This window comes from Tetranychus urticae, chromosome 1 (genome assembly GCF_039701765.1).
Source record: "Tetranychus urticae isolate SD_2017Ah chromosome 1, NJAU_TeUrti_SD_1.0, whole genome shotgun sequence".
Lineage (NCBI taxonomy): Eukaryota > Metazoa > Arthropoda > Arachnida > Trombidiformes > Tetranychidae > Tetranychus > Tetranychus urticae.
Window position 1 is genome coordinate 23,452,859 of NC_142958.1, and position 20,394 is coordinate 23,473,252.

Consider the following 20,394-nt stretch of genomic DNA (forward strand, 5'->3'; position numbering starts at 1 on the left):
TTGTTAGCCGATCATGATCCAATTTCTTGATATTATTTATCTTTTCTCAATCTCAGTCTCCATGATCATTGACGGTCATAGCATCTGTGCCAGCACAATGGATAACCCTACGTTCCATGCAAAGTAGTGGAGTTTCAAACTTTGTTCACCAAAATCGGCTTTACCACCACACATGGAGGTTAGAACAACAGCACCAGAAAAAGGAGTATCTATGAGATCAGTACCAGCATTGCTTCTTAAAGTGATCTTTGATAACTAGATTTAAGTTCGTTTAATTTGGCAACTGATTCTAAATGAGAGAATAGAGAAGTGAAATAAACGAAAGAAGTATTGCCACAAGAAAGAAAAATAAGAATGGTTTCCACCTCATTTTCAGAGTGTTCAGATGTGAGCTATAATTTTTTTTTAAAAGTTGGTTTAATATTCTTTGACTATAGAGCTACTACATATGAGAAAACATTTCAATCAGATTTCCATGATCAGCGCCAGCATTAATAATTTTTAAATGTAAGTATTTTGGTTAAAATTAGAGCGCGAATCAGCTGGTTTGGATTTGTAGTCTTCTTGACAAGAGCATAAAATTCTTTGCCTTAGTTTATTCCTCATTTTAAATATAATTCACTTTTAACTATAAATCAACTGCCATATTCATGATTTAATTGAAATAGAATAATCTTGTGCTTATAGATTAAATAACGATCCAAGTTAAGTGATAAACTGGAGTGAAACCATACAGAATTTAATAATCTTCATAAGATTATCCACCGCTATGACAACAAGCGTAAGACTTGATATTTTGTTTTGCTTTTGATTTCTTGATTTTCAATATTAAACTCAAGTTTTCCTAATTTTTAATTTAGCGCCTTAACTTTTCTTTACGCTTAGCTGCCCAAGACTCAAAATAAATGGATGGTCTTTGTATGTAAACAAAGTTGTTTACTCCTAAAGCTCAACAAGCTTCAGTCTAAAGGGTTTCACTCATCTCATTAAACGTCTAATTAAATTCAGGTCAATTCTAATCACCCAGCTCTCTCTATGGAAATTGGAAAGATACTTGAAATGGGTTATAATTGCTTAACCTGCTAAATTGCATCATTATTTTAAGTTCACATGAGTTTGTCATCTTTGACCGTAGTGTCATTTACCTTTCAATGCTTGAGATCTTTATAAACAAACTGTTCTCAGTACCGGGATTTTGTTAAATTAATCATATTTGTCACGTGTTGCTATCAACAATCCATCTTTTATTTGAAAAAATTTTAACGACCACAAAGAGGTAAGATAATATTGCTTTTGTTTATTTCCTTATCTTTTAATAATTAGACTTTTTGAGTTTCTTTGTTTAAGATTTTTCTTTATCATTTCTTATTTACATATAATAATTTCTTATTTTCTTTAATCCTCATTTTACAGACAGGCCAACACTTAACAATCATGGCTAAGCAGTTGAAAATTACGGCTTTCATGAAGGCTAAACCGAAATTGGAGGTGAAAACAGATGAACTTGGAGTGATTACTATTGATGACAGTTCAATGTTTCGTAAATTTGAAGAGGATGATTTTGTTGAAGATTATGGAAACACTACTAAGCGTAAAAAGCAAGGACCTGTTAAATCTGCCATTAAAGAAGAAACACGGAATGGACCAAGATTGTGCCCTTTTTATAAAAAAATACCCGGAACCAAATTCGCTGTTGATGCCTTTAATTTTGGTCTAATACCTGGAATACAATTTTATTTTCTCACTCATTTTCACTCGGATCATTACAATGGTTTGAGAAAGTCTTTTGTTGGAACAATTGTTTGCAGTTCAATCACAGCCAAACTCGTGATGAGTCAAATTGGAGTTGCTGAGAATCAGTTTATTATCGTTGATCCCCACCAGCCAACCATGATTGACGGTTCTAATGTGATTGCTGTCGATGCCTTTCATTGTCCTGGTGCAGTTATGTTTCTGATGATTATGCCAAATGGCAAAAGAATACTACATACCGGAGATTTCAGAGCTTCGCCTGAAATGGAAAAGGACGTTTATCTAATTGAAAAACCAATCGATTCAATATACCTTGATACAACTTATTGTGATCCTAATTATAAATTCCCAGCCCAAAGTGAGACTTTAAAAGCCATTCAAAACATTACACTTAACCATCTCAAAATACACAAGAAAACCTTGATTGTCTGCGGAACTTATAGTATTGGAAAAGAGAAGGTGTTCAAAATAATTTGTAGCTCTTTAAAGTCAAATGTTTGGGTATCATCAGCAAAATTAAGGCTCATTAAATGTATAGATGATCCAGAAATCAACTCATATCTAGTTCATGAGAAAAGTAAAGCCCAAGTTCATGTTTTACCAATGAGAGATATTAATCACCAGGTAATTATTATACCGTGTTCTACTTTTATAAATATCTAATCAAAACTTTTTGATTCCTTTGAAGGCTCTTCGTGATTATCTCAAACAATATGGTGAAAAATATACCTCATTATTAGCATTCAAGCCTACTGGCTGGACAGAAGGTGGAAAATCTTTAAGTGAACTAAAACCAAATGTGAAGGAAAATGTTACCATATATGGTAAGTTAACTGAAAATTATTTAATTTGATCTATTCTTACATTGTATTTTGACACATTTTGACAGGTGTTCCGTACAGTGAGCATTCGAGTTACTCCGAGCTAGAGCGGTTCATCAAATTTTTTAAACCCAAGCAAATCATACCAACCGTCAATGTAGGGAATCCAAAGAAGAGAGAAAGTATGTTCAAAATTTTTGCTGATTGGAGATCAGAAAAATGAAGATTGGGCCTAACCTGACGACCTATGAAATCGGTATTTACAGTTAAGCATTCTGAGAGTGTCATCAGCATCGATTTCGGGATAAATTGTGCCCAGTTCAAAAATAGTTGTTTTAAATACTCTTCATTTATTGACATTTCAATAAATATTGACACCATATTGTTGTTTCAGAAACTTTTGTAAACTCAAATTAATAAAATTTCTTGACTACTTCCACTTTTGTAGAAATTTTAATTGGATATTGCGAAAAGTCAAGCTTCAAAATGAATTCAAAGATTTAATTTTTGTATAAATATTAGTTTTTTACTCGACGAGTAATTTCCCGATTTGAATTTAACATCAAACTCAAGTTTGTGGCTCCATCACTCGACAAATGATTACCAAAGTTACATATGTTTTGAAAAGATTTCTCTCTTTAATTTGTACATTCAATTTTGAATTATTAAAGGCAATTTACTTTATATTTGTTTCTGGGATGATTTTTGATTTTTCTCTCATTCCTATTCAAAGTTAAAGGTAAGTTTATTTATAAGTTCTGTCCTCCAATAACCAATCAATAACCTCCTCTTTAAAGAAGTTCTCATTAAATGATGAAATTCTCATTTTCGTTTTTTCGTGATTGTCTAGGTTTTTGTATTCTGTTCAATGGAATATCACCAATTCTCTGCACCCATGGACGAACAATCAGGTAAAAACTTTTTCAACAAAAATTGTGCATATTAATGACAATCGCTTTTATTCTTTTCCAGAAAATTGGCCAATTGATTTGAAACTATTTCATCCCATACCTGGTCTGTAATTGTGATTTTTGAGGATATTTTTTCGTTACTCATCAATTTTCTATTATTATTTACACAGAATACTTATTTCTACATGAGAAAGCTAATTGTATTAGTGTTGAAGCCATCCTTAAGATGTGTGGTTTGTCTTTTGAGATTGAATACCGGCCTAATGCAGAATACATGTCGCCCACAGGTAATCAATTTTTATACCTTCGCTTTAATGAATTGTCCTGACTCTAATATTGTTGTTTTCCGCATTTTTTAGGTGATGTACCTTTCATAAAAACAGGAAACACATTAATTTCTGGAATCGAAGCAATAATTGATTTTGCAAAGTCCTATGACAAAAGCTTTACGAAGAGAAGTGAAGAAATTGAACGCGATACTAGAGTTTATATGAACCATTTTCACCAAGTTTTAACAGATGCTGAGGTAATATATGCAGAAAATATTCATTTCTGAAGCTTATTGTATTGATATCGGTATTTTTTATTCAGTCTAATGTCTCTTTTTCGTTCGATAGTTATATTTCATCTGGTGCCATGAAAAGATAGTCCAAGAAGTAAGTTTTTAAATTTATAACTGTGCAAATTGATATTTTTTAACATTTTATGCTTGGTCTTTTTCAGTATACATATCCAAGATACGTTTCGAAATACCCATGGCCTTTAAGTTCTATACTCTATTATAGCAAAAAAAGGAATATTACAAAGAGAATCAAATCTGGTAGTGAACCGATTACAAACTATGATGAAGTATGTTAATTTACTTAATTAATGTAGACATTTTTCAATCAATAAGTGAAAATCTGATGTATTTTTTTTGTAATTTAGGCAATCAGGAGGGTTGAATGCGAACTCGAAAATCTATCTAAGCTTATGGTTGGGCCATATTTCTTTGGAGACAGGTAATTTGTGATGTGATACTAAAATGAATCAGCTAATTATTTTTTACTTGATTTACAGTCCAACAGAGTTTGATGCACTTATTTTTGGTCATCTAACCGCTATACAAACCACTGCACTTCCTGATGACGCATTATCAATTATAACTAGAGAAAATGAAGCGATATATAACCTATGTGGTCTTATAGGAGCTCGATATTTTCCTGGTGAGTTTTATTTAATGATAACATTGTTTCCAAAAATTTTAATTCTAATTTTTGAACTTTTCTTTCTCTCTTTTAGGACTATTATTAACCAAGGAGACTTAGCCACTTCAGATCATAATTATAGTTAAATAGTTTTGCGTATGGTTAATAAATTGATTATTGTTTTAAATTTAGAATAATAAGTAAAGCATTAAATTGTTCACGGCGCTTGCTGTTTCACCCTTTATTTGATTATCACATTTTTAGCTTACCTAACAAGATTGAATTGACCTTAGAAGTCTAATCACTTCAACTGCAGTTATATAATTAAATCCCATTAAGAGTAACATTTTACAGCCAAAAAGAGCACGATTCAAAAGAATTTAATTGTTTTAATTAAAAGATTCGGGAATTAGTTCAATCAATTCTGAATCCAGTTCATACATTGTATTTTAATTTAGCGATTGAGAAAGAGCAGGAACAGTCGTCTGTAAAAATGGTCTAATAGTTATTTCATTTCACCACAGATGTCAGCTTGATAGAAAGCTTAACGTAGATTTTGAATTTGTTGATTAGTTTACCTTTTGTTAACTATTTTATTATAATGTTATAACTGTTATTTAAACAGTTATTGTTTTTTTCATGATTTCCTCTGCATTTATTTATAAACCTAAATGGGCTCCGCTGTTGGGAAAGGAGGTTCCATTTTGGATATACTCTCACCTTTCCACCAAATTCATATTGTTATGTTAGGCCTTGATTCAGCTGGAAAAACAACAGCACTTTACAGACTTAAATTTGATCAATATCTTAATACTGTGCCCACTATAGGATTTAACTGTGAGAAAATCAAAGGTATAATATCATTTCATTCCCTTAATCGATCCTACTTTCATATGTATCATCAACTTTTTCCTTCCCATCTCCTTAACCTTTACCCTTACTATCACTCCAAGATTTTATCATATCACTTCTTAAACACTTTTATCAATATCAAAGTTTAATACTGTTTTCTTATATTCAAATTACAGGACAGACGGGTAAGCTGAAAGGCACAAATTTCGTTTTCTGGGATATAGGTGGGCAAGACAAATTACGTCCTCTTTGGAGATCGTATACTAGATGTACTGATGGTATTGTATTTGTTGTTGACTCTGTTGATGAAGAACGTATGGAAGAAGCCAAGATGGAACTTTTAAGGACAGCGAAGTCTCCTGAAAATGCCGGTGTTCCATTTTTAATATTAGCAAATAAGCAAGATTTACCTGGTGCTAAAGATCCTAAAGAGATTGCCAGCTTATTGGGTCTCGACAGTCTTAACCCTGGCCAACTATGGCATGTTCAACCAGCCTGTGCTGTCATTGGGGAAGGATTGAATGATGGACTTGAAATTCTATATAATATGATTTTAAAAAGTCGTCGAATTGCCAAACAGTCAAAGAGAAAAAGATAATCCATCCTTATGATTAAATGTATTTTTACTATATTGGATGCATTCCACCTTGGGAACCAAAAAACTATTACATTAAAGTTACGATTTTTCGATATTCGATCTCTTGAAATGAATTATCATTTTCTTGCTCAAATCTTTTCATCTCACTTTATGAAATTGAAACGTCATCTCTTGTAGCGATTGAATCTTCTCTCTCTTTAATCTCTGTTTTTTGCGTGTTTATGAGTTTCAGGGAAAAAATGGTCATCAAAAGATGGCGCATCTTTGGAAAAATATTGACAAATGTTGTGAGAAATGTAATTTTACTGTAATTGTATCTAAAGATTTGCTTTAATACGCATAAAACCGATTACCTGAAATTGTCTACATAATATTTGGGCGCAAAATTTGACAGTACTGATTTTATTTCAAATCTTAATCACAAATCACTGTTGATTAAGCAATTCTCCGATCGCTTCATGTTCAGATTTTGTTTAATTTATTCAGGAGAATCAAAAACTAACATTGTAATCGATTATTTAATTTTTTATGAAAGACTTTTGGCCAAATCGAGTATGACTTTGGTAAACGAAGTTCATATAAAGAATAAAGAAATAAACTCATGAGCGGTTTCAAGAAAATTAATGTACTTTAATGCAAGTTAGTTGCTACCTCAAATGTAACAAACTAAATATAAAGTATATCCAATTTTGAGAGATGGATTAACATGTATGCTGGGGTGAAAAATGAGAGGGAAATTTTAATGATTGAGTCATAGGGAGTTGAAGAAAACAATTTGGTTTCAACTGGTGTAATGAGTTCATAGTGATGCTTATCAATTTTAGAAAGACTTCAACAGTTAAAGTTGATCGTTTTCTGATCCAAGAAACACCGGTAGCAAAATTGGTTTTATCTTAAAAGCAAGAAAGTGATTTCTCTAAGAATTAATCAGATTGAAATGGAACAATGATGCCAAAATATGATGCTCTAAATTGACACGGACAGTTTATGATAATTTTCTTGATCCATAAAAAGTAAAAAGAAGCATTAAGCTGGAAGATTTGATCGAGATGGTAAGAGAGTTTATGACAGATTCAAGAATTGTTATTAAATGAATTATTCTGCATCATCATCGTCATCGTCGTCTGCGACTCCTTCACCTTCACCTTCCTCAGCACTTTCTTCATTACCATCTTCATCATCATCACCTTCATCTCCTTCTCCATCTTCTTCCTCTTCTTCATCTGCTTCGTCATCTTCGGAATCCAAATCGATGGATTTATCATCAACAGATTCATCTTCTTCATCTTCTTCGTAGTCTTCTTCGTCCTCTATAGATTCCTCATCTTCTTGGTCGTGAATGAGGAAAAATTGAACAGGATCAAGCCACATCTCTTCCTTCAAAATTTTAGCAATATCATCTACAGCTTGGCCACCATAGTGAAGATACCAAGAAAAGAATGTTTGAGAAGGTCCAGAGCTCTTACGTTTACGAGATTTATCATTTTTTGATCGATTTACGGCTTGCTCTCTAAGCCTTTCTGCCCATTCAGTGTTCTTCCAGTTGATGGGAGTAGATGTAGGCGCTGGTTCACCACCACCTGAACCTTGATGGAATTCTTTAATCAAAACTTTATTCTCGAAGTATGGATTATCATCAAAGTGAAATTTAATTCTAAATCCAGATTTGGCATCATCAAATTCTTCTACTTCTATTTTTTTCAGATGATGCAAGCATTTTTCATCCTCCTCATCCAGAATAGTAGTTAAGGTTGGATGGTTAATGAAAGATTGTACCCAAAAATCAGGAATTTTCTTGATGAGTTCGTCTCTTTCCTCAATGAAAGGTCTTCTGATATCATTAAATTCTTGTTCGAGTGCCGATGAGAAGGCTTGCTTAATAACACAAGAACTGATTTTTTGTTGACACTTTTGAAGCTCTTTAATTACCTTTTGAAGTTCTTCCTCTGATTTTGCTGCAGAATTTGCATTATCACCAGAAGATTTATTGTCTTTATCATTAGATGCAGCTTCAGACTGATGGTTGGCTCCATCTCTTTTAACTTGATCTTCAACGTGACCGCCTTTCAGCTCTTCACCATTTTTACCAGCAATACCGGCATCCTCAGAATCTTTTTTAAATTTTTTAGCAGGTTGTTGAGAGCTTACCTCGTCACCGTTGTTTTTAACAGAAGTAGCCATTTCAATAAGCAGATTAAGCAAGAATAAAAAATCAGATTATCAATAAATGATATAACACTTTGAGGGAGGATAATAAAAAAAGTCCCGCGCTCTTAATGGGAAAAACTTAACACCAAAAGACAATGAAACAACACTGTTTAAAATATGTCTGACATCTAGATGAGAACAGATTTGAATTTAAAAAACTTAAACGGCGTTGAATAAATCCAATTTAAACCAAATTTAAACAAATCAAATGCAAATTGCGATGTTAGGGTAATATTCTTTGGGTGAATCCGGTTAAGATGATATCTGATAAGGTTTTGAAGACAAGACAGAAATGAGTACAGTTTGGATTTGGATCCAGCCTTTCGTAACCGAAAATAATTTGCTCTCAATCAATTAGATTGCTTATTGTTATTAAGTTTATTTTTCATGCCAGAATACAAACCTTAATCATCAGTAAGATAAATTAATATCAACATAGTTCATTAAATCAATAATATTAATTCTTTAATTTAAAATTTTAAAGATTAAAATATGGATCTAGTAACAAAAAAGTATCGGATTGTATGATAAGGAGTGCTTACAATTTGAAAGCGTTGCTTTGTTCATGTTTAGCCAACGCTATCTAGCGTTAAAAAAATAAAACACAAATTCTGGTAATAATTGTAATTATAATAATATTTGAACAAACTATTACTAATGAGGAACTAAAAAATGATAGAATTGTAAGTTTTCTTTTTCTTCACCTAGAACTGCTTTATTAATCTGAATTGAATGGTCTGAATTGAGGAAAAAGCTGTTAAAACTTTATCTTCCGAGTCGCTTGAAAATCACTTGCACCAACTTATTTCAACCTGAATTTAACCAAACTTGTGTTGTCCGTATTCAGATATGTTTTATTGAAGTAAAAAGCCCATTCTAACCATTTCTATCTTTTGAGTTTAGATTTGATTCCATGTTTGAATAAATAAGAAACTTCATTAAAGCACAACCTTTTAATAGGCAGACATCTTTAAATTAAATCCATTGATACAGTCAAGAGTGATTTTAGTTCTTAAAAAAATTGCCTAACAGTTTCAATCCAAATAATGGGATCGGAAATTGAAATCAATCATTTTTAAGCTTTATGTATCAACAAAAAACGTTTCATCTTTTACATTGTGATAAAACGATGAACCAAAAGCTTTAAACGTGTAGATATTGATTCATCTTAAATAAAATATAAATTAATTTTTACTATAAACTAGCTAAATTTTATAATCGCATTCTCTTTTATTACAGTGGATATTTACAATGAGTGACACTGAAAAACAAACATGATATTCAAACAAACGAAAAATTTTCTACATGGAACATTCTCAATATAATTAATTGTGCTTTTATCTTATGGGTTTACTTTTTTTGGCGACTAGTTCACAAATCAAAACGTATTGCTTTTGTTTAACTCAATATTCAAATGTTTCACTTCCATCATGTTTTCGAACTCTTTTTAAGAAATTAGTTCTGATATATTTAGCTTAAAAGTAGATTCATATCTCGATTTAATACTGTCCAACAAATTGTTGCTCATTTGGATATTGCCCACCAGACTTTTGTTGAGCTCCTATGGGATCACCATAACCACCAAAGCTATCTTGAGCTTGAGGAGGATAATTTGGCATTGGTGGTCCAGGAGGCATAGGACCAGCTTCTGATTTAGGGTGGAATTGAGTCTCTTTATAAACAAACCACATGCTGGCTGCCCATAAGAAGAAGTTAGCAAACCCAAATATCTGTAAAACAAAAGGATAAAATTAGATTTTTGAATGAAATCAGATGTTTCAATGTAGGGATAACGTAATCTTACCAATGATACATTAAGAGAAGACCAATTAGCTAAAGATTTAGTTGAACAAATTGTTGGTTTTACATCACAAACTTTCAAGTGTCTTTTGAAAGTACTTGGATTGGTATAATATTTGAGGTCCGAGACACCGGCAGCCCAAGCACATGATCCAGCAAACCAGAAAATGGTGAAAATACCAGTTGCCACCAGATCAAGAACAGGGATCAATGGATTGGTTGCATAAATAGGAGCCGAGGTCAGGTAAAAGGCTAAAGCTCCAATACAATATAACATACAGAGGACTCCTGTTGTTACGAAAAATCTTGCCGAACTGGAAAAATCCATTGGGAAATTTCGAGAGACAATAGTATCTGGATTCGTGCAGTTAGGAATTATTGTAAATTGACTTTTCTCTAATTCGAATGGATATTCAATTTTGTATTCAATCTTTCTGGTCAACTTTTCTGTGTTTACTGGCTCGCTTTCCGTTAACTGCCCTGAACAGTACATTTCCAATTCCGAAGTTCCTTTAAAACCAGAAGTCGTTGCAAAAGCAAATATTGCGAAAATCTTCAAATAAAAAGAAAAGACAAAAATTAGTGAAATAGTAATGAAATTCCAGGATGAAATTCATGGATTTAGGACCAGCATTGAAAAAAACTGCGTGGAATAGCACAATGAATACACTTTCTAACCATTTTTTCTGTATCATGTCCTTATTAATTTCTTAACATTATTGCTCTGAAGATTGAGTTAATCCAAATAATTGCCTCTTGATTGCAATTGAGATGGCAAATCTATCATTTAAATGAGGTACTGCGTCTCCTATATTTTCTGGTAAGTATTGAAAGACCAATTTGGGAAACCTAAAAATTAGACATTCAATTTTCTGAGCTCACAAACAGCTGAACCAATGTCCAATCAATGTCAACCAAATGCTTAATCAGCAAAATAGCAAATTACTCGGTAAATTTATGAAATATCTAAAACTCAAACTCAAATTTTTGAAGATGATCTTTTACCCTTAGAAACCGTTTCATCTACAGTATATGGATGTAGATCACATCATTTTGTTCACCTGAATTGAAGGCATAAATCTGGAGTCAAGTCAATAGATCAGCTTATTTACTGTAACTGACCAGAATGATCAAAATAAGATTGACAGGAGGATGATAAATCAAAGGTGGAATTAAAACAGATAAAAGACTTACCAATTGCAATATACGAATAAATCCTCGAGGCTCTTTGATTACTCTGGTATTGAGTTCCATGTTTATATGGAAAGATTATGATTGTTGACCCTTTCCAATAAAAACAGTTAAAGTCTGATGGTGTTTGCGATTCAGTGGTAAAGTTGAATTTCAATTACAATGAAACAGCAAAAAAAAACAGAAAGAGTCAAGGAAAAAGATTCAGTCAATGTAATAACCAGTGAAATCACTTCATACTCACTGCTTCCCACGATTCTTACCTGAAAAAGGTAAATATTACTCAAACTCTTTTTGACCTGCTTTCCTTTCCTTTGGATTTTACTGTAGGTTGATCAATGGCGACCATTAAACTAGATTAATTAACAGTTAAAGGCTGAAAATGAAATGATATGAAGGATGTTTGTTTGAAGCAATTTTCAAAATGATTTGAATTCAATTGCTTATTGTTTTATCGCAATGAACACGTCTATCTTATTTGTATCAGATTTTACCAAAGAGTAGAGAAAGACTTACAATCTTACTCTTCGGATCTTACTATTAATTTACAATAAGCATGCTCAGCCTAAAAATTATTAGGGATTCAATCAAAGTGATACTTCTATGGAATCAAGAGAAGTTTATATTCAGAAGGTGATCAGCTTAAACAGTCTAAATGTTTTGTTGATTTAGGGCTGAATGAGACAGTAAATGTAACAATTAAATAGATTTTAAAAAGATTCAAGTTCAAATTGTTTCTCTCATTATAAATTGAATACAATGCATAGAGGATAGACAATTGAACATTTATGTTGATCAATTAACTACACACCAAATGTCATCTTTTACCAGTTAATTAAAACTCGTTTTGAAATAAGATGAAGGTTAAACAAAAGACGGTTTTGTGTTTGGCTTCAATTTAAGTGTAAATCATCTTTTACTGATGATCATTCATGACGGTTGACAAGCGATAGACCAAGTCTGTTTATCTTGCAAATGATTTACTTATTTTAATATAGAGATATATTTTTACTGAAATGAGAGGTCATTAAGATAGTCTAACAATTTAAGTTATTACAATGAAAACTCGGTCGTGCGTATGGTTCATAATGTCATCAGTTACGTTAACTTTCACATGTACACATTGAAGTGCTTTATCGTCATGAAAAGTATCATTAGGAAGAAAGTTGTTGAAAATATGTTCAAAAATTACAATTTAAACGACGTTTACTCTCTTAAATGCAATTTTCACTAAAATCAAGGTTCAACTGATTACCAAAAATTGAACATTGAGCAACAAAAGACCCGACAAAAGCAGACAAATTCATGAGTAATTTAATCAAGTTACAAATCTTTGTCCTCCTTCAATAAACTTTCAAATCGTTAGATTCCTCATCGGCAGATTTACGTGATTCACTTTTCACAATCTGAACACTTCTCAACCGGTAATTTTTCAACACATGAATGACCCATTGCATTGCCATCTCTTTATTAACTGTCATCTTCCTGGCTCTACCCATGATCTGGCTTGAATAGATGGATGGGTCTTATAAATAGATGGGTAACTTGATCAGTATGGGAACAATCATAATGTAAACATGGTAAAAGCAGAAATGCTGAATCAAAAAGATGAATCGACTGTTAATAAAAATATTTGAATATTGAAGGGAGAGAGAGAACTGAAAGGATAAATTAATTGATAAAATAATCATTGAAAAAGAGCAAGATTTAATTTACTTGATTGATTCCAAATTTAAGGTAACAAACAATATAAGAGTGAAAGAAGAAAAGAGGAAAGATAGAGAGAAGAGAAACTTTTCATTAAGAAAATATCAAGAAAAAAAGAGATAAGAAAGATCACAATTGAATGAGATTCGCAAAGAGCAAACAAATTGCGGGAGAAACAAATAACCCAAACTTACAATTTAATTGTTTGGATTTATTTGAGTCTCCTAATTCGGTGTAAAGATATAATTTAACATACTCTTGTTTGTATAGTTATATAAATGCATGAAAATTTTGTAGAAACTATGAGACAAAAGGTGACAAAAAGGTGCGAAAAGAGGAGAAGGGAGAAAAATTCAAATACAATCAAACCTCAATATTTGAATAACACCATACCAGAAACTATCTTTTTTAATCTTATTTTACAACTAGTCCTTTTTTTCATCTCGTCTAATTAACTAGGGTAAGAATTGTATTTGTATTTTTTGTAGGATTTTATCATAATAATTGGTTTCAATTTTTTTTCAAAAACCAGCCCGACTATTTATATAATACAATAGCATGAAAAATAGGGATGGAGAAGCAAGGCAAGGAAGAGGTGGAGTAAGATTTAAAGAACATTGGCTGGTTAACCAATCTGTTAACTTTGGTTTATAAATTAGAAATAATGAAGAGAAAAAAAGAGAACAAAAAAATTAGCATACGCAGTAAACGTATAACGAAATGAGCTTAACTTTGGCGGGATTAATCAGCCTTCCAATGTCAGCTATGATGACGAAATGAAAAGTTGAAAGCTATGAGTGAAATAAGCTAAGGTGACTGAGAGCATGTGGGAGAAGAAATGCGAGAGAGAGAGAGAGAGATAGAAAGAGAGAAAATAGAAAATAGAAATGAGTAAATGAATAGACGGAAGTAGGAGGGTAAAGGCATGGAAAGCTTTTAAATAAACTTTCAGCCGCCTTTTCACAGGGTGATCAGGTTGATCTTTCATGTCTAAATCTGATTGGCAAAGATACAAATGTATCTATCCCAACCACAATCAGCTAAAACATAAGGTAGATGAATATTGAAGTCCAGGCCATAAACAAATTCACTATGATTTTGTCGTGTGATGATCAATTTTGATTTTGATGAGAAACTTTGGTCCGAGTTAAGGTAGTTCCATAAACGAGTGGTGAAATCATATGAGACAGAGGCAATTATTGAGGCGCTATGAGGACTGAACCGTACTTTTTTCACAGCTCTATCATGACCCATAAGTACGGTTAGTGGACCATTGTCAATGGATCGAAGATCCCAAATTTTTATTGATTTATCTGAACATCCTGCAACGATTATATTTGAATCATATTTACACCAATCACAGGAAAGAATCTCAGATTGAGAAGCTTGAATAACTAGACTAGCTTGATCGGGCGGTGTCGATTTATCCCAAACTCGGATTGTACCATCACGTGAGCAAGAGGCAAAAGTTGATGAAAGAAGAGGTGACCAGGCAATCTCGTAAACTAAGGCTTGATGACCATTGAAAGTTGTCAGGTGATGAGCGGTCAGACCATCCCAAAGTTTGATTGTTGAGTCCCAGGACGATGTTAAAACGGTTGGTTGATCAGACCGTACTTGACTCCATTGAATAGAACTGATAACTGACTGATGAGCAGGTACAACGGATGCTAGTTTAGCATCTTTGACAGGACCTTCACTGTTTCCTCCTGATCCAATGTCCCAAATTTGAATAGTGCCGTCAGCTCCAGCAGTCCATATCGTTCCAGCGTCAGCTTCGGACCAGGTAAGATCAAATAAACCATCTTTTGACCAGTCTAATTTTCTCAGACATCTTATTCCTTTGTCTGGGTCATGATCAAGAATAAATAGACAACCTTGTCCTGCAAATATAATTGAGATTAAAAAAAGTCAATAAAAAAGTGACTCAAGAAAAACTGTAAAAAGGAGAAAATAAAGATTCGAAGCTAAAGATAACAGAGATATGATAGATACTCCAGTCAGGTATCGAGAAAAGGGATGAGAGAAAAAGGATAATAAGGCGGGCAATCGAAATTAACCAATCTATCAAAAGCATCAACTTCTCGTCAACTAGACAAAAGCTACTTTGTTACAAATTGATATTTACTATTTATTTTCACTTCTTCGATAAACAATTTCATTTCCCTTTCCATTTCCATCATTCACTACCCTTGATACTCAAGGATCATCTACCTGATAATCAATTATGATTGTAGCATATTAATACATAAAAAAGCAAAAAAAGGAATATTGTGAAGAAGTTGTAGTAATTGCATCTATGAAGTTTTGTTCTAAAAATAATATTTGGGACTTTGATTCGAGTCAATTTGGGGTGGAATAAAAGCGACTTACCTACGAGACCATAATTTTGCGAAGCAGCACAAGCCAATAAATTAGGTGAAAATGGACTAAATTTCAAACCATAACCATGAAAACCAAGTGTTTCAAAGGTTAACCTCATGGCTCTCTTAAAGATGATATTTTTGAATTAAATATTTACGTTGTGTGTTCGATTAAAGAAGAAAACGAAAGACAAGAAGATGTTTGGGTTAGCGAGGAATGAAATTTGATTGATTATTTATTTCTCTAATGCCGGTAAAACAGAAGAGCATTTCAGTTGAGATACACAGAAGAATGAGGGAGAATGAGTGAGTTTAGAGTTGGGATAAATCATCATACACAGACTCTTATACTATAGTTTATGATAAAAACTCATAACAAAAAGACATAACCAAACAAAATGAAGACAGAAGAAAGAAAATGACTCGCACACGAGAACAAAACAAGTCTTTAAAACTCAGGCTGAGACTGTAAAAGTGTGAATACAATGAGAGTGAAGTTTATATTAGGTGAGTAAATGATTATCAAACGTGAGTTGAGTTGATGATGACAGCAATACGAAAGAGAGGAGAGAGGAAAAAAACAATGAGGACCAAATAGAATCAGAATGGGATCATCACTGATGATGAGAAAAGGGAGAATGAGAGATGATTTTTACTGACAATCGGTAAGGAGGTACGTTAGGAAGAGTCAATTCAAGCAAGGGAGAGAAAGAAAGAGAGGGATGAAAGAGTGAAAAGGAAAAAAAAGAAAGACAATTAGGCTAAGCAAGACTGAAAACAATCAGATGAATATTGATGATTATAAGGAAAGCATCATGAGCATCAATCGATGATTCAGGCTTTAATGATATTTCATAACACAAAAAATGGTTTGATATTTATGTTCTTTGCATGATCACAAGGTACACAATAACACATTGATTTTTCTTAATATTCATTCGAAAGTTGATGGTGTAAAAGAATAACCATCTTACCCATGTGATGCGGCAAAAGAAGGAAAGGCAAGATATATATGGATGTTTGTATGGTAAGTGGAAAAACAACAGAAGCTTTTTTAGACACGAAAGTTTACCTGGCTGTCAAATTTGTGTTGTTGACGAGAAGAAGAAGAATGGATGAATTGATGAGAACATTCGACACCATTGGAAGACATGAGTTGATCAAAAATTTTGGTGATGATGAATGATCACAGAAAAAAATAACAAGTGTAAGACCATGAAAATAGGGAAATAATATAATAAAAATCACTTAACAAATGAAAAAAATAGCAAAAAGAAAGAGAAGGGAAAAAAGGAAGACAGAGAGAAGACAGAGTGAAAAAATAGACGAAGATATCTTTCTTGGATTTTAAGAGAGAGAGGGAGAGAGGGAGTTAGAAAGGAAGAGAGAATTACCTTTTTTTCTTGAAACAACCAATATTTTGATGATTAATAATAACTGTAAATGTCAGATAATATGGTGAAAACACAACAAAAAAATGTAACATATAACAAAAGAAGAAAAAACCAGAATAAATATTAATAATAAATAACATGAAATTAAACTGTTGAAGATTCACTGGCAAAAATAAGCGGCAATGAGAAACCTAAAAACCTAACAAGTGAGGAAAAAATTGGTTTACTTTTGTTTGTCGCAGTTTGCTCTTTTCTCACAGAGGTCATTAAAAATTCATTTGCCCTTTATCTTCAGACATAAAAGTTGATAACGATTATCTCAGTGTCTTCAACGGTTTATTTTTGTATTTTCAGTTAACCTTTTTTACTTGTGATAAACAACTTTGGTTTATTAAAAATCCCTCCAAAAATGAAACTCTGGTTAAAAAATAAATGACACAAAAATGATTTTATTTTGTTGATTTTATATTCTGTCTACCATTTTGTACGTTTTATTTTGTTTAGTACTTGCAAGTACCATTTAACCATGTTTATGGTACAACAATGTGATATTGTTTTGAAATGTGAAACTTCTTATTGCCCTTGAATTTATATTTGATCATATGATGATCAATATCAATTGTCATTGTTCATTAGCTGTTCTGTGATTACCAATTCAGAATAATTTACTCCAATATTGCGCTTTTTGTGTGTTCTTTTGCTTTATTTAACTTGCTTTTTTACCTTGCTTTTTCTCCTTTTTTTAACTTGTGCTTTTTTTATATGTCAAACAACCCAAAAGATGATACTTAACAATTGTATACAAGATTAAGATAATCCTCCTGTTGCTTTTTGGTTCAAGGTTTACAATTGGATATCCTTTATGTTATGCATTATTAGATAGGAACTTGATCGTTAACATTTATCGACATCACACGTCAAGTTAACAAATCTATTTGATTCATCCGCCATTTGTGTTAGTCATTGTATTAAGCTGGTGATGGTGATGATGATCTACAAAAACAAAAGATTTACCTGTCATTATCAATTGGTAAACTGGTGACTTAAGAAGGAGTAGCTCAGAGGTTAGGGAATATTCAATCAAATTTACTAACAGAATAAGAACTTTGAACAAACCTTTAATCACACATTTATTTTCAGTTATCCAATATAAAGCTCATTGCTTTTCGTCTATCTTTATTGTTGACTTGGCTAGTGGATTTTTTTTCTCAATTTCAAACGCTCATAGAGAATAATGACCAGAAAAGTTGGCATTTATTACCAATAAATGAGTGGAGCAAGAGGGAAAACAATATTTCAATTGTAAGTTGATTGCCCATTACCGAGATTTTATCATCAAAATTTTACACATTTTACTGAAATCTGATTTGAAATCTTTTTTCTTTCTTTTAGATCTGCGATGAACTTTACCTAATGACGTCCATATTGATCAATTATTTTACTTAAGATCATTGAAATGTAATCATGATGACTGTTCCGCAATTTCACTGAGAAGGATCAACTTGCTTCAATATGATACACTGGTTGTAATATGAAAATGCAGTGGAGAGAACTCGTTTATTGATGTTTTACAACCGATTACAATCTCTTGTTAATTTAAACATGGATCAGCTTTCAATGAACAAAATAAGGATAAGCCATTAATTAAATAAACTGACAAAAAATGGAATCAAAATACTCGTGATAATAATCATGAAACATCAAGGATATCCTGTCAAATGAGCAATATTGAAAGTCATGGGTAAAGCTCAATGCAAGTTCGTAAATTTGATCGATCTCGAATGCGTTAGTCATTAAAAAATGAATCATAAGCTGAGCGAGTTTGCAGTCAATTATTCAAATCAAATTCCACCGCTACTTCAAACCATTTTTATAATTGTCTATTTGTTTATTGGCAGTTTCGTGAGTAATAAACATTTTTCAATGCACATTAACTGGCTATGTAACCATTACATGTTGTATTAACCTAAATTTTACTTTCTTCTCGATTTCTAGGTAGGCTCGGACCAAAATTTTCTGGCCAAGAGTTAAGACTAACATTACAGTCCAAGGTGATTACCGTTTTAAATTGGAAAGCAAGATTTCTCATTGAACGTTAACTATTGTGTTTATGAGCTGCAAGGCCCAAGGTTTTCAATTTATAATTATCCGCTTCCAAGAATCAAAGCCATAGATTGACAAATTCCCCAAATTATTTTTATAAGGAAATGAAATGGTAGAGATATCAAGGAGTTGATCAGTGTTGTCTACACGCAATTAATACAATCGTCACTATCATCATCATCGTAATCTTAAAGAGCATCAAACACGATATGAGTAGCTGTTAACCCACTTAATTATCGATACCTTTGGATAATTCAACTCTAGCATTACTAATGGTTAAAATTCGATGACTCTGGCTATATTATTTGAACAATTACAAGCAACCTTGACTATTTAGATGAGACGAATGACTTTAATCATCCAACAATTATATTCAGAATATTTTAGAGGAATGTTATCACCACAAGAAGTTTTCATGTTGGTTAACGAGAAAAGGGCTATTTAGCAAAAAACTTGTCAGCAAATTAGTAACACTTCAAATTAACAAGGTGTTACCAAACCGTTTAATTGACTTGACGGTTGATCCTTCCAGAGAGTCCAATACTTAAACCGCCATCATCACACCATCATCATCATCTCAAACTCTCCATATTTTTGTACTGAAGAGTGGAAGGTTACCTTTCGAAGAGATGGATTTACAAGAAAAACGATTGTAAAGCAAGTTTGAATTATTGCTTGAAATACAATAATTTCAATAGTAATGTACTTTAAACATAAAGAAGATACATTAACAGAGGCAATAAATTATCCACATTAAAACATTTTAGTTTAATGCGCACATTTAATTGTCAGCAATTAAACAAGCAATCAAATATCTTGTTTTTAGCTTCAACATTAAACCTAAATCTGATCTTTAGACCAACCGCTCGTTAAGTTATTGTGTACAAAACTTTGCAAATAAATCTTTATCAAATTAACAAGAGTTAAGATTTGAAACTTGGAAAGGAAACCATTCTTTTACTAATGGCCTTCTAATTATTATTGAGATGAGGTTCAAATTTTCAAAATGTCCATCAAAATCTTACCCAAAAAATCGTCTGATTGATGAAAAAAAAGAGCCAGAAGATAGGTTTGCGGTTTGCTAACCCAAAGAGATTCAGTTAATGGTAAAATTACAAGTTAAAACAAATTTTTCGGTTATCATAACTTCGGTTTTTACACTTTGAAGATAATCGCTGAATGTACTAAAAACTACTTTAATAGAAAGACTGAGAAAAGGATGATTACACGTTTACCAGTCAATTTGCTGCCACAAGTTAATTTCATGTGAAATGTATCTCTTTTATCATTAAAAACATTGAAACACGTCATTTTGTAAGACTGAGAATCGTTTCTCAAAAAAAGATGATTTAAAACATAGCCAACCAGCGTTAAGAGTTATTTGGACGGTAGGGCGGGAGTCGAAATGCTGATGATAATGATGATCCCTCTTTGTAGTCAATCTTTCCTTACAAGCTAACATTATAAGGTTTAAAGCCCAGCCTTCCAATTTTCGAAGTGAGAGGAA

The 20,394-nt window shown here is 32.3% G+C and overlaps 6 protein-coding genes and 1 long non-coding RNA gene across 9 annotated transcripts; 4 read left to right on the forward strand and 3 right to left on the reverse strand.

The window, feature by feature from the left end:
• Positions 1-944: 944 nt before the first annotated feature.
• LOC149094796 (DNA cross-link repair 1A protein-like) lies at positions 945-3,010 on the forward strand. The gene is made up of 4 exons (XM_089266538.1): positions 945-1,276; positions 1,414-2,376; positions 2,441-2,576; positions 2,642-3,010. Exons 2-4 carry the CDS (start codon positions 1,435-1,437, stop codon positions 2,794-2,796), a joined length of 1,233 nt encoding a protein of 410 aa, XP_089122664.1. The 5' UTR covers positions 945-1,276; positions 1,414-1,434; the 3' UTR covers positions 2,797-3,010.
• Positions 3,011-3,206: 196 nt separating this feature from the next.
• LOC107362635 (metaxin-2) lies at positions 3,207-4,895 on the forward strand. The gene is made up of 10 exons (XM_015929738.3): positions 3,207-3,312; positions 3,424-3,484; positions 3,546-3,587; positions 3,655-3,771; positions 3,844-4,010; positions 4,102-4,140; positions 4,208-4,333; positions 4,412-4,485; positions 4,544-4,689; positions 4,766-4,895. The coding sequence occupies exons 2-10, from the start codon at positions 3,442-3,444 to the stop codon at positions 4,789-4,791; spliced, it is 780 nt and encodes a 259-aa protein (XP_015785224.1). The 5' UTR covers positions 3,207-3,312; positions 3,424-3,441; the 3' UTR covers positions 4,792-4,895.
• Positions 4,896-5,228: 333 nt separating this feature from the next.
• Positions 5,229-6,220, forward strand: LOC107362636 (ADP-ribosylation factor-like protein 4C). The gene is made up of 2 exons (XM_015929739.2): positions 5,229-5,523; positions 5,700-6,220. Exons 1-2 carry the CDS (start codon positions 5,343-5,345, stop codon positions 6,119-6,121), a joined length of 603 nt encoding a protein of 200 aa, XP_015785225.1. The 5' UTR covers positions 5,229-5,342; the 3' UTR covers positions 6,122-6,220.
• Positions 6,221-6,730: 510 nt separating this feature from the next.
• LOC107362445 (protein SET) lies at positions 6,731-8,697 on the reverse strand. Its single transcript, XM_015929524.2, has one exon. It carries the CDS (start codon positions 8,300-8,302, stop codon positions 7,217-7,219), a length of 1,086 nt encoding a protein of 361 aa, XP_015785010.1. The 5' UTR covers positions 8,303-8,697; the 3' UTR covers positions 6,731-7,216.
• Positions 8,698-9,535: 838 nt separating this feature from the next.
• LOC107362446 (synaptophysin-like protein 1) lies at positions 9,536-11,812 on the reverse strand. Its single transcript, XM_015929525.3, has 4 exons — positions 11,584-11,812; positions 11,324-11,437; positions 10,134-10,682; positions 9,536-10,059 (listed from the first exon to the last, which is right to left on the reverse strand). Exons 2-4 carry the CDS (start codon positions 11,381-11,383, stop codon positions 9,829-9,831), a joined length of 840 nt encoding a protein of 279 aa, XP_015785011.1. The 5' UTR covers positions 11,384-11,437; positions 11,584-11,812; the 3' UTR covers positions 9,536-9,828.
• Positions 11,813-13,007: 1,195 nt separating this feature from the next.
• Pex7 (peroxisomal biogenesis factor 7) lies at positions 13,008-16,990 on the reverse strand. Of its 3 annotated transcripts, none has more exons than XM_089266540.1 (4): positions 16,785-16,990; positions 16,365-16,466; positions 15,401-15,515; positions 13,008-14,910 (listed from the first exon to the last, which is right to left on the reverse strand). In XM_089266540.1, exons 3-4 carry the CDS (start codon positions 15,507-15,509, stop codon positions 14,018-14,020), a joined length of 1,002 nt encoding a protein of 333 aa, XP_089122666.1. In that variant the 5' UTR covers positions 15,510-15,515; positions 16,365-16,466; positions 16,785-16,990; the 3' UTR covers positions 13,008-14,017. The 3 variants fall into 3 exon arrangements, with proteins under 3 accessions (XP_089122666.1, XP_089122665.1, XP_015785008.1); XM_089266539.1 differs by having other exon boundaries at positions 16,463-16,637; XM_015929522.3 differs by lacking the exon at positions 16,365-16,466.
• A 717-nt stretch (positions 16,991-17,707) lies between these two features.
• Positions 17,708-19,745, forward strand: LOC107362449 (uncharacterized). The gene is made up of 4 exons (XR_001568665.3): positions 17,708-17,848; positions 17,925-18,086; positions 18,177-18,686; positions 18,780-19,745. It is a non-coding gene; the product is annotated as an uncharacterized LOC107362449 (long non-coding RNA).
• The last annotated feature ends 649 nt before the right edge of the window (positions 19,746-20,394 follow it).

Bases quoted from the DNA above. Each gene is read 5' to 3' on its own strand.
- Pex7 (XM_089266539.1), bottom strand. From the start codon at position 16,543: ATGTCTTCCAATGGTGTCGAATGTTCTCATCAATTCATCCATTCTTCT. The intron at 15,516-16,462 runs GTAAACTTTCGT...ATCATCTTTAAG, and splicing joins AACACAAATTTGACAGCCAG to AGAGCCATGAGGTTAACCTT. The intron at 14,911-15,400 runs GTAAGTCGCTTT...TTATATTTGCAG, and splicing joins GCAAAATTATGGTCTCGTAG to GACAAGGTTGTCTATTTATT.
- LOC107362445 (XM_015929524.2), bottom strand. From the start codon at position 8,302: ATGGCTACTTCTGTTAAAAACAACGGTGACGAGGTAAGCTCTCAACAA.
- LOC149094796 (XM_089266538.1), top strand. From the start codon at position 1,435: ATGGCTAAGCAGTTGAAAATTACGGCTTTCATGAAGGCTAAACCGAAA. The intron at 2,377-2,440 runs GTAATTATTATA...ATTCCTTTGAAG, and splicing joins TGAGAGATATTAATCACCAG to GCTCTTCGTGATTATCTCAA. The intron at 2,577-2,641 runs GTAAGTTAACTG...ACATTTTGACAG, and splicing joins GGAAAATGTTACCATATATG to GTGTTCCGTACAGTGAGCAT.
- LOC107362636 (XM_015929739.2), top strand. From the start codon at position 5,343: ATGGGCTCCGCTGTTGGGAAAGGAGGTTCCATTTTGGATATACTCTCA. The intron at 5,524-5,699 runs GTATAATATCAT...TTCAAATTACAG, and splicing joins TAACTGTGAGAAAATCAAAG to GACAGACGGGTAAGCTGAAA.
- LOC107362635 (XM_015929738.3), top strand. From the start codon at position 3,442: ATGGAATATCACCAATTCTCTGCACCCATGGACGAACAATCAG. The intron at 3,588-3,654 runs GTCTGTAATTGT...TTATTTACACAG, and splicing joins ACTATTTCATCCCATACCTG to AATACTTATTTCTACATGAG. The intron at 4,011-4,101 runs GTAATATATGCA...TTCGTTCGATAG, and splicing joins AAGTTTTAACAGATGCTGAG to TTATATTTCATCTGGTGCCA.
- LOC107362446 (XM_015929525.3), bottom strand. From the start codon at position 11,383: ATGGAACTCAATACCAGAGTAATCAAAGAGCCTCGAGGATTTATTCGT. The intron at 10,683-11,323 runs GTAAGTCTTTTA...TTTTATTTGAAG, and splicing joins TTATTCGTATATTGCAATTG to ATTTTCGCAATATTTGCTTT. The intron at 10,060-10,133 runs GTAAGATTACGT...TTTGTTTTACAG, and splicing joins CTTCTCTTAATGTATCATTG to ATATTTGGGTTTGCTAACTT.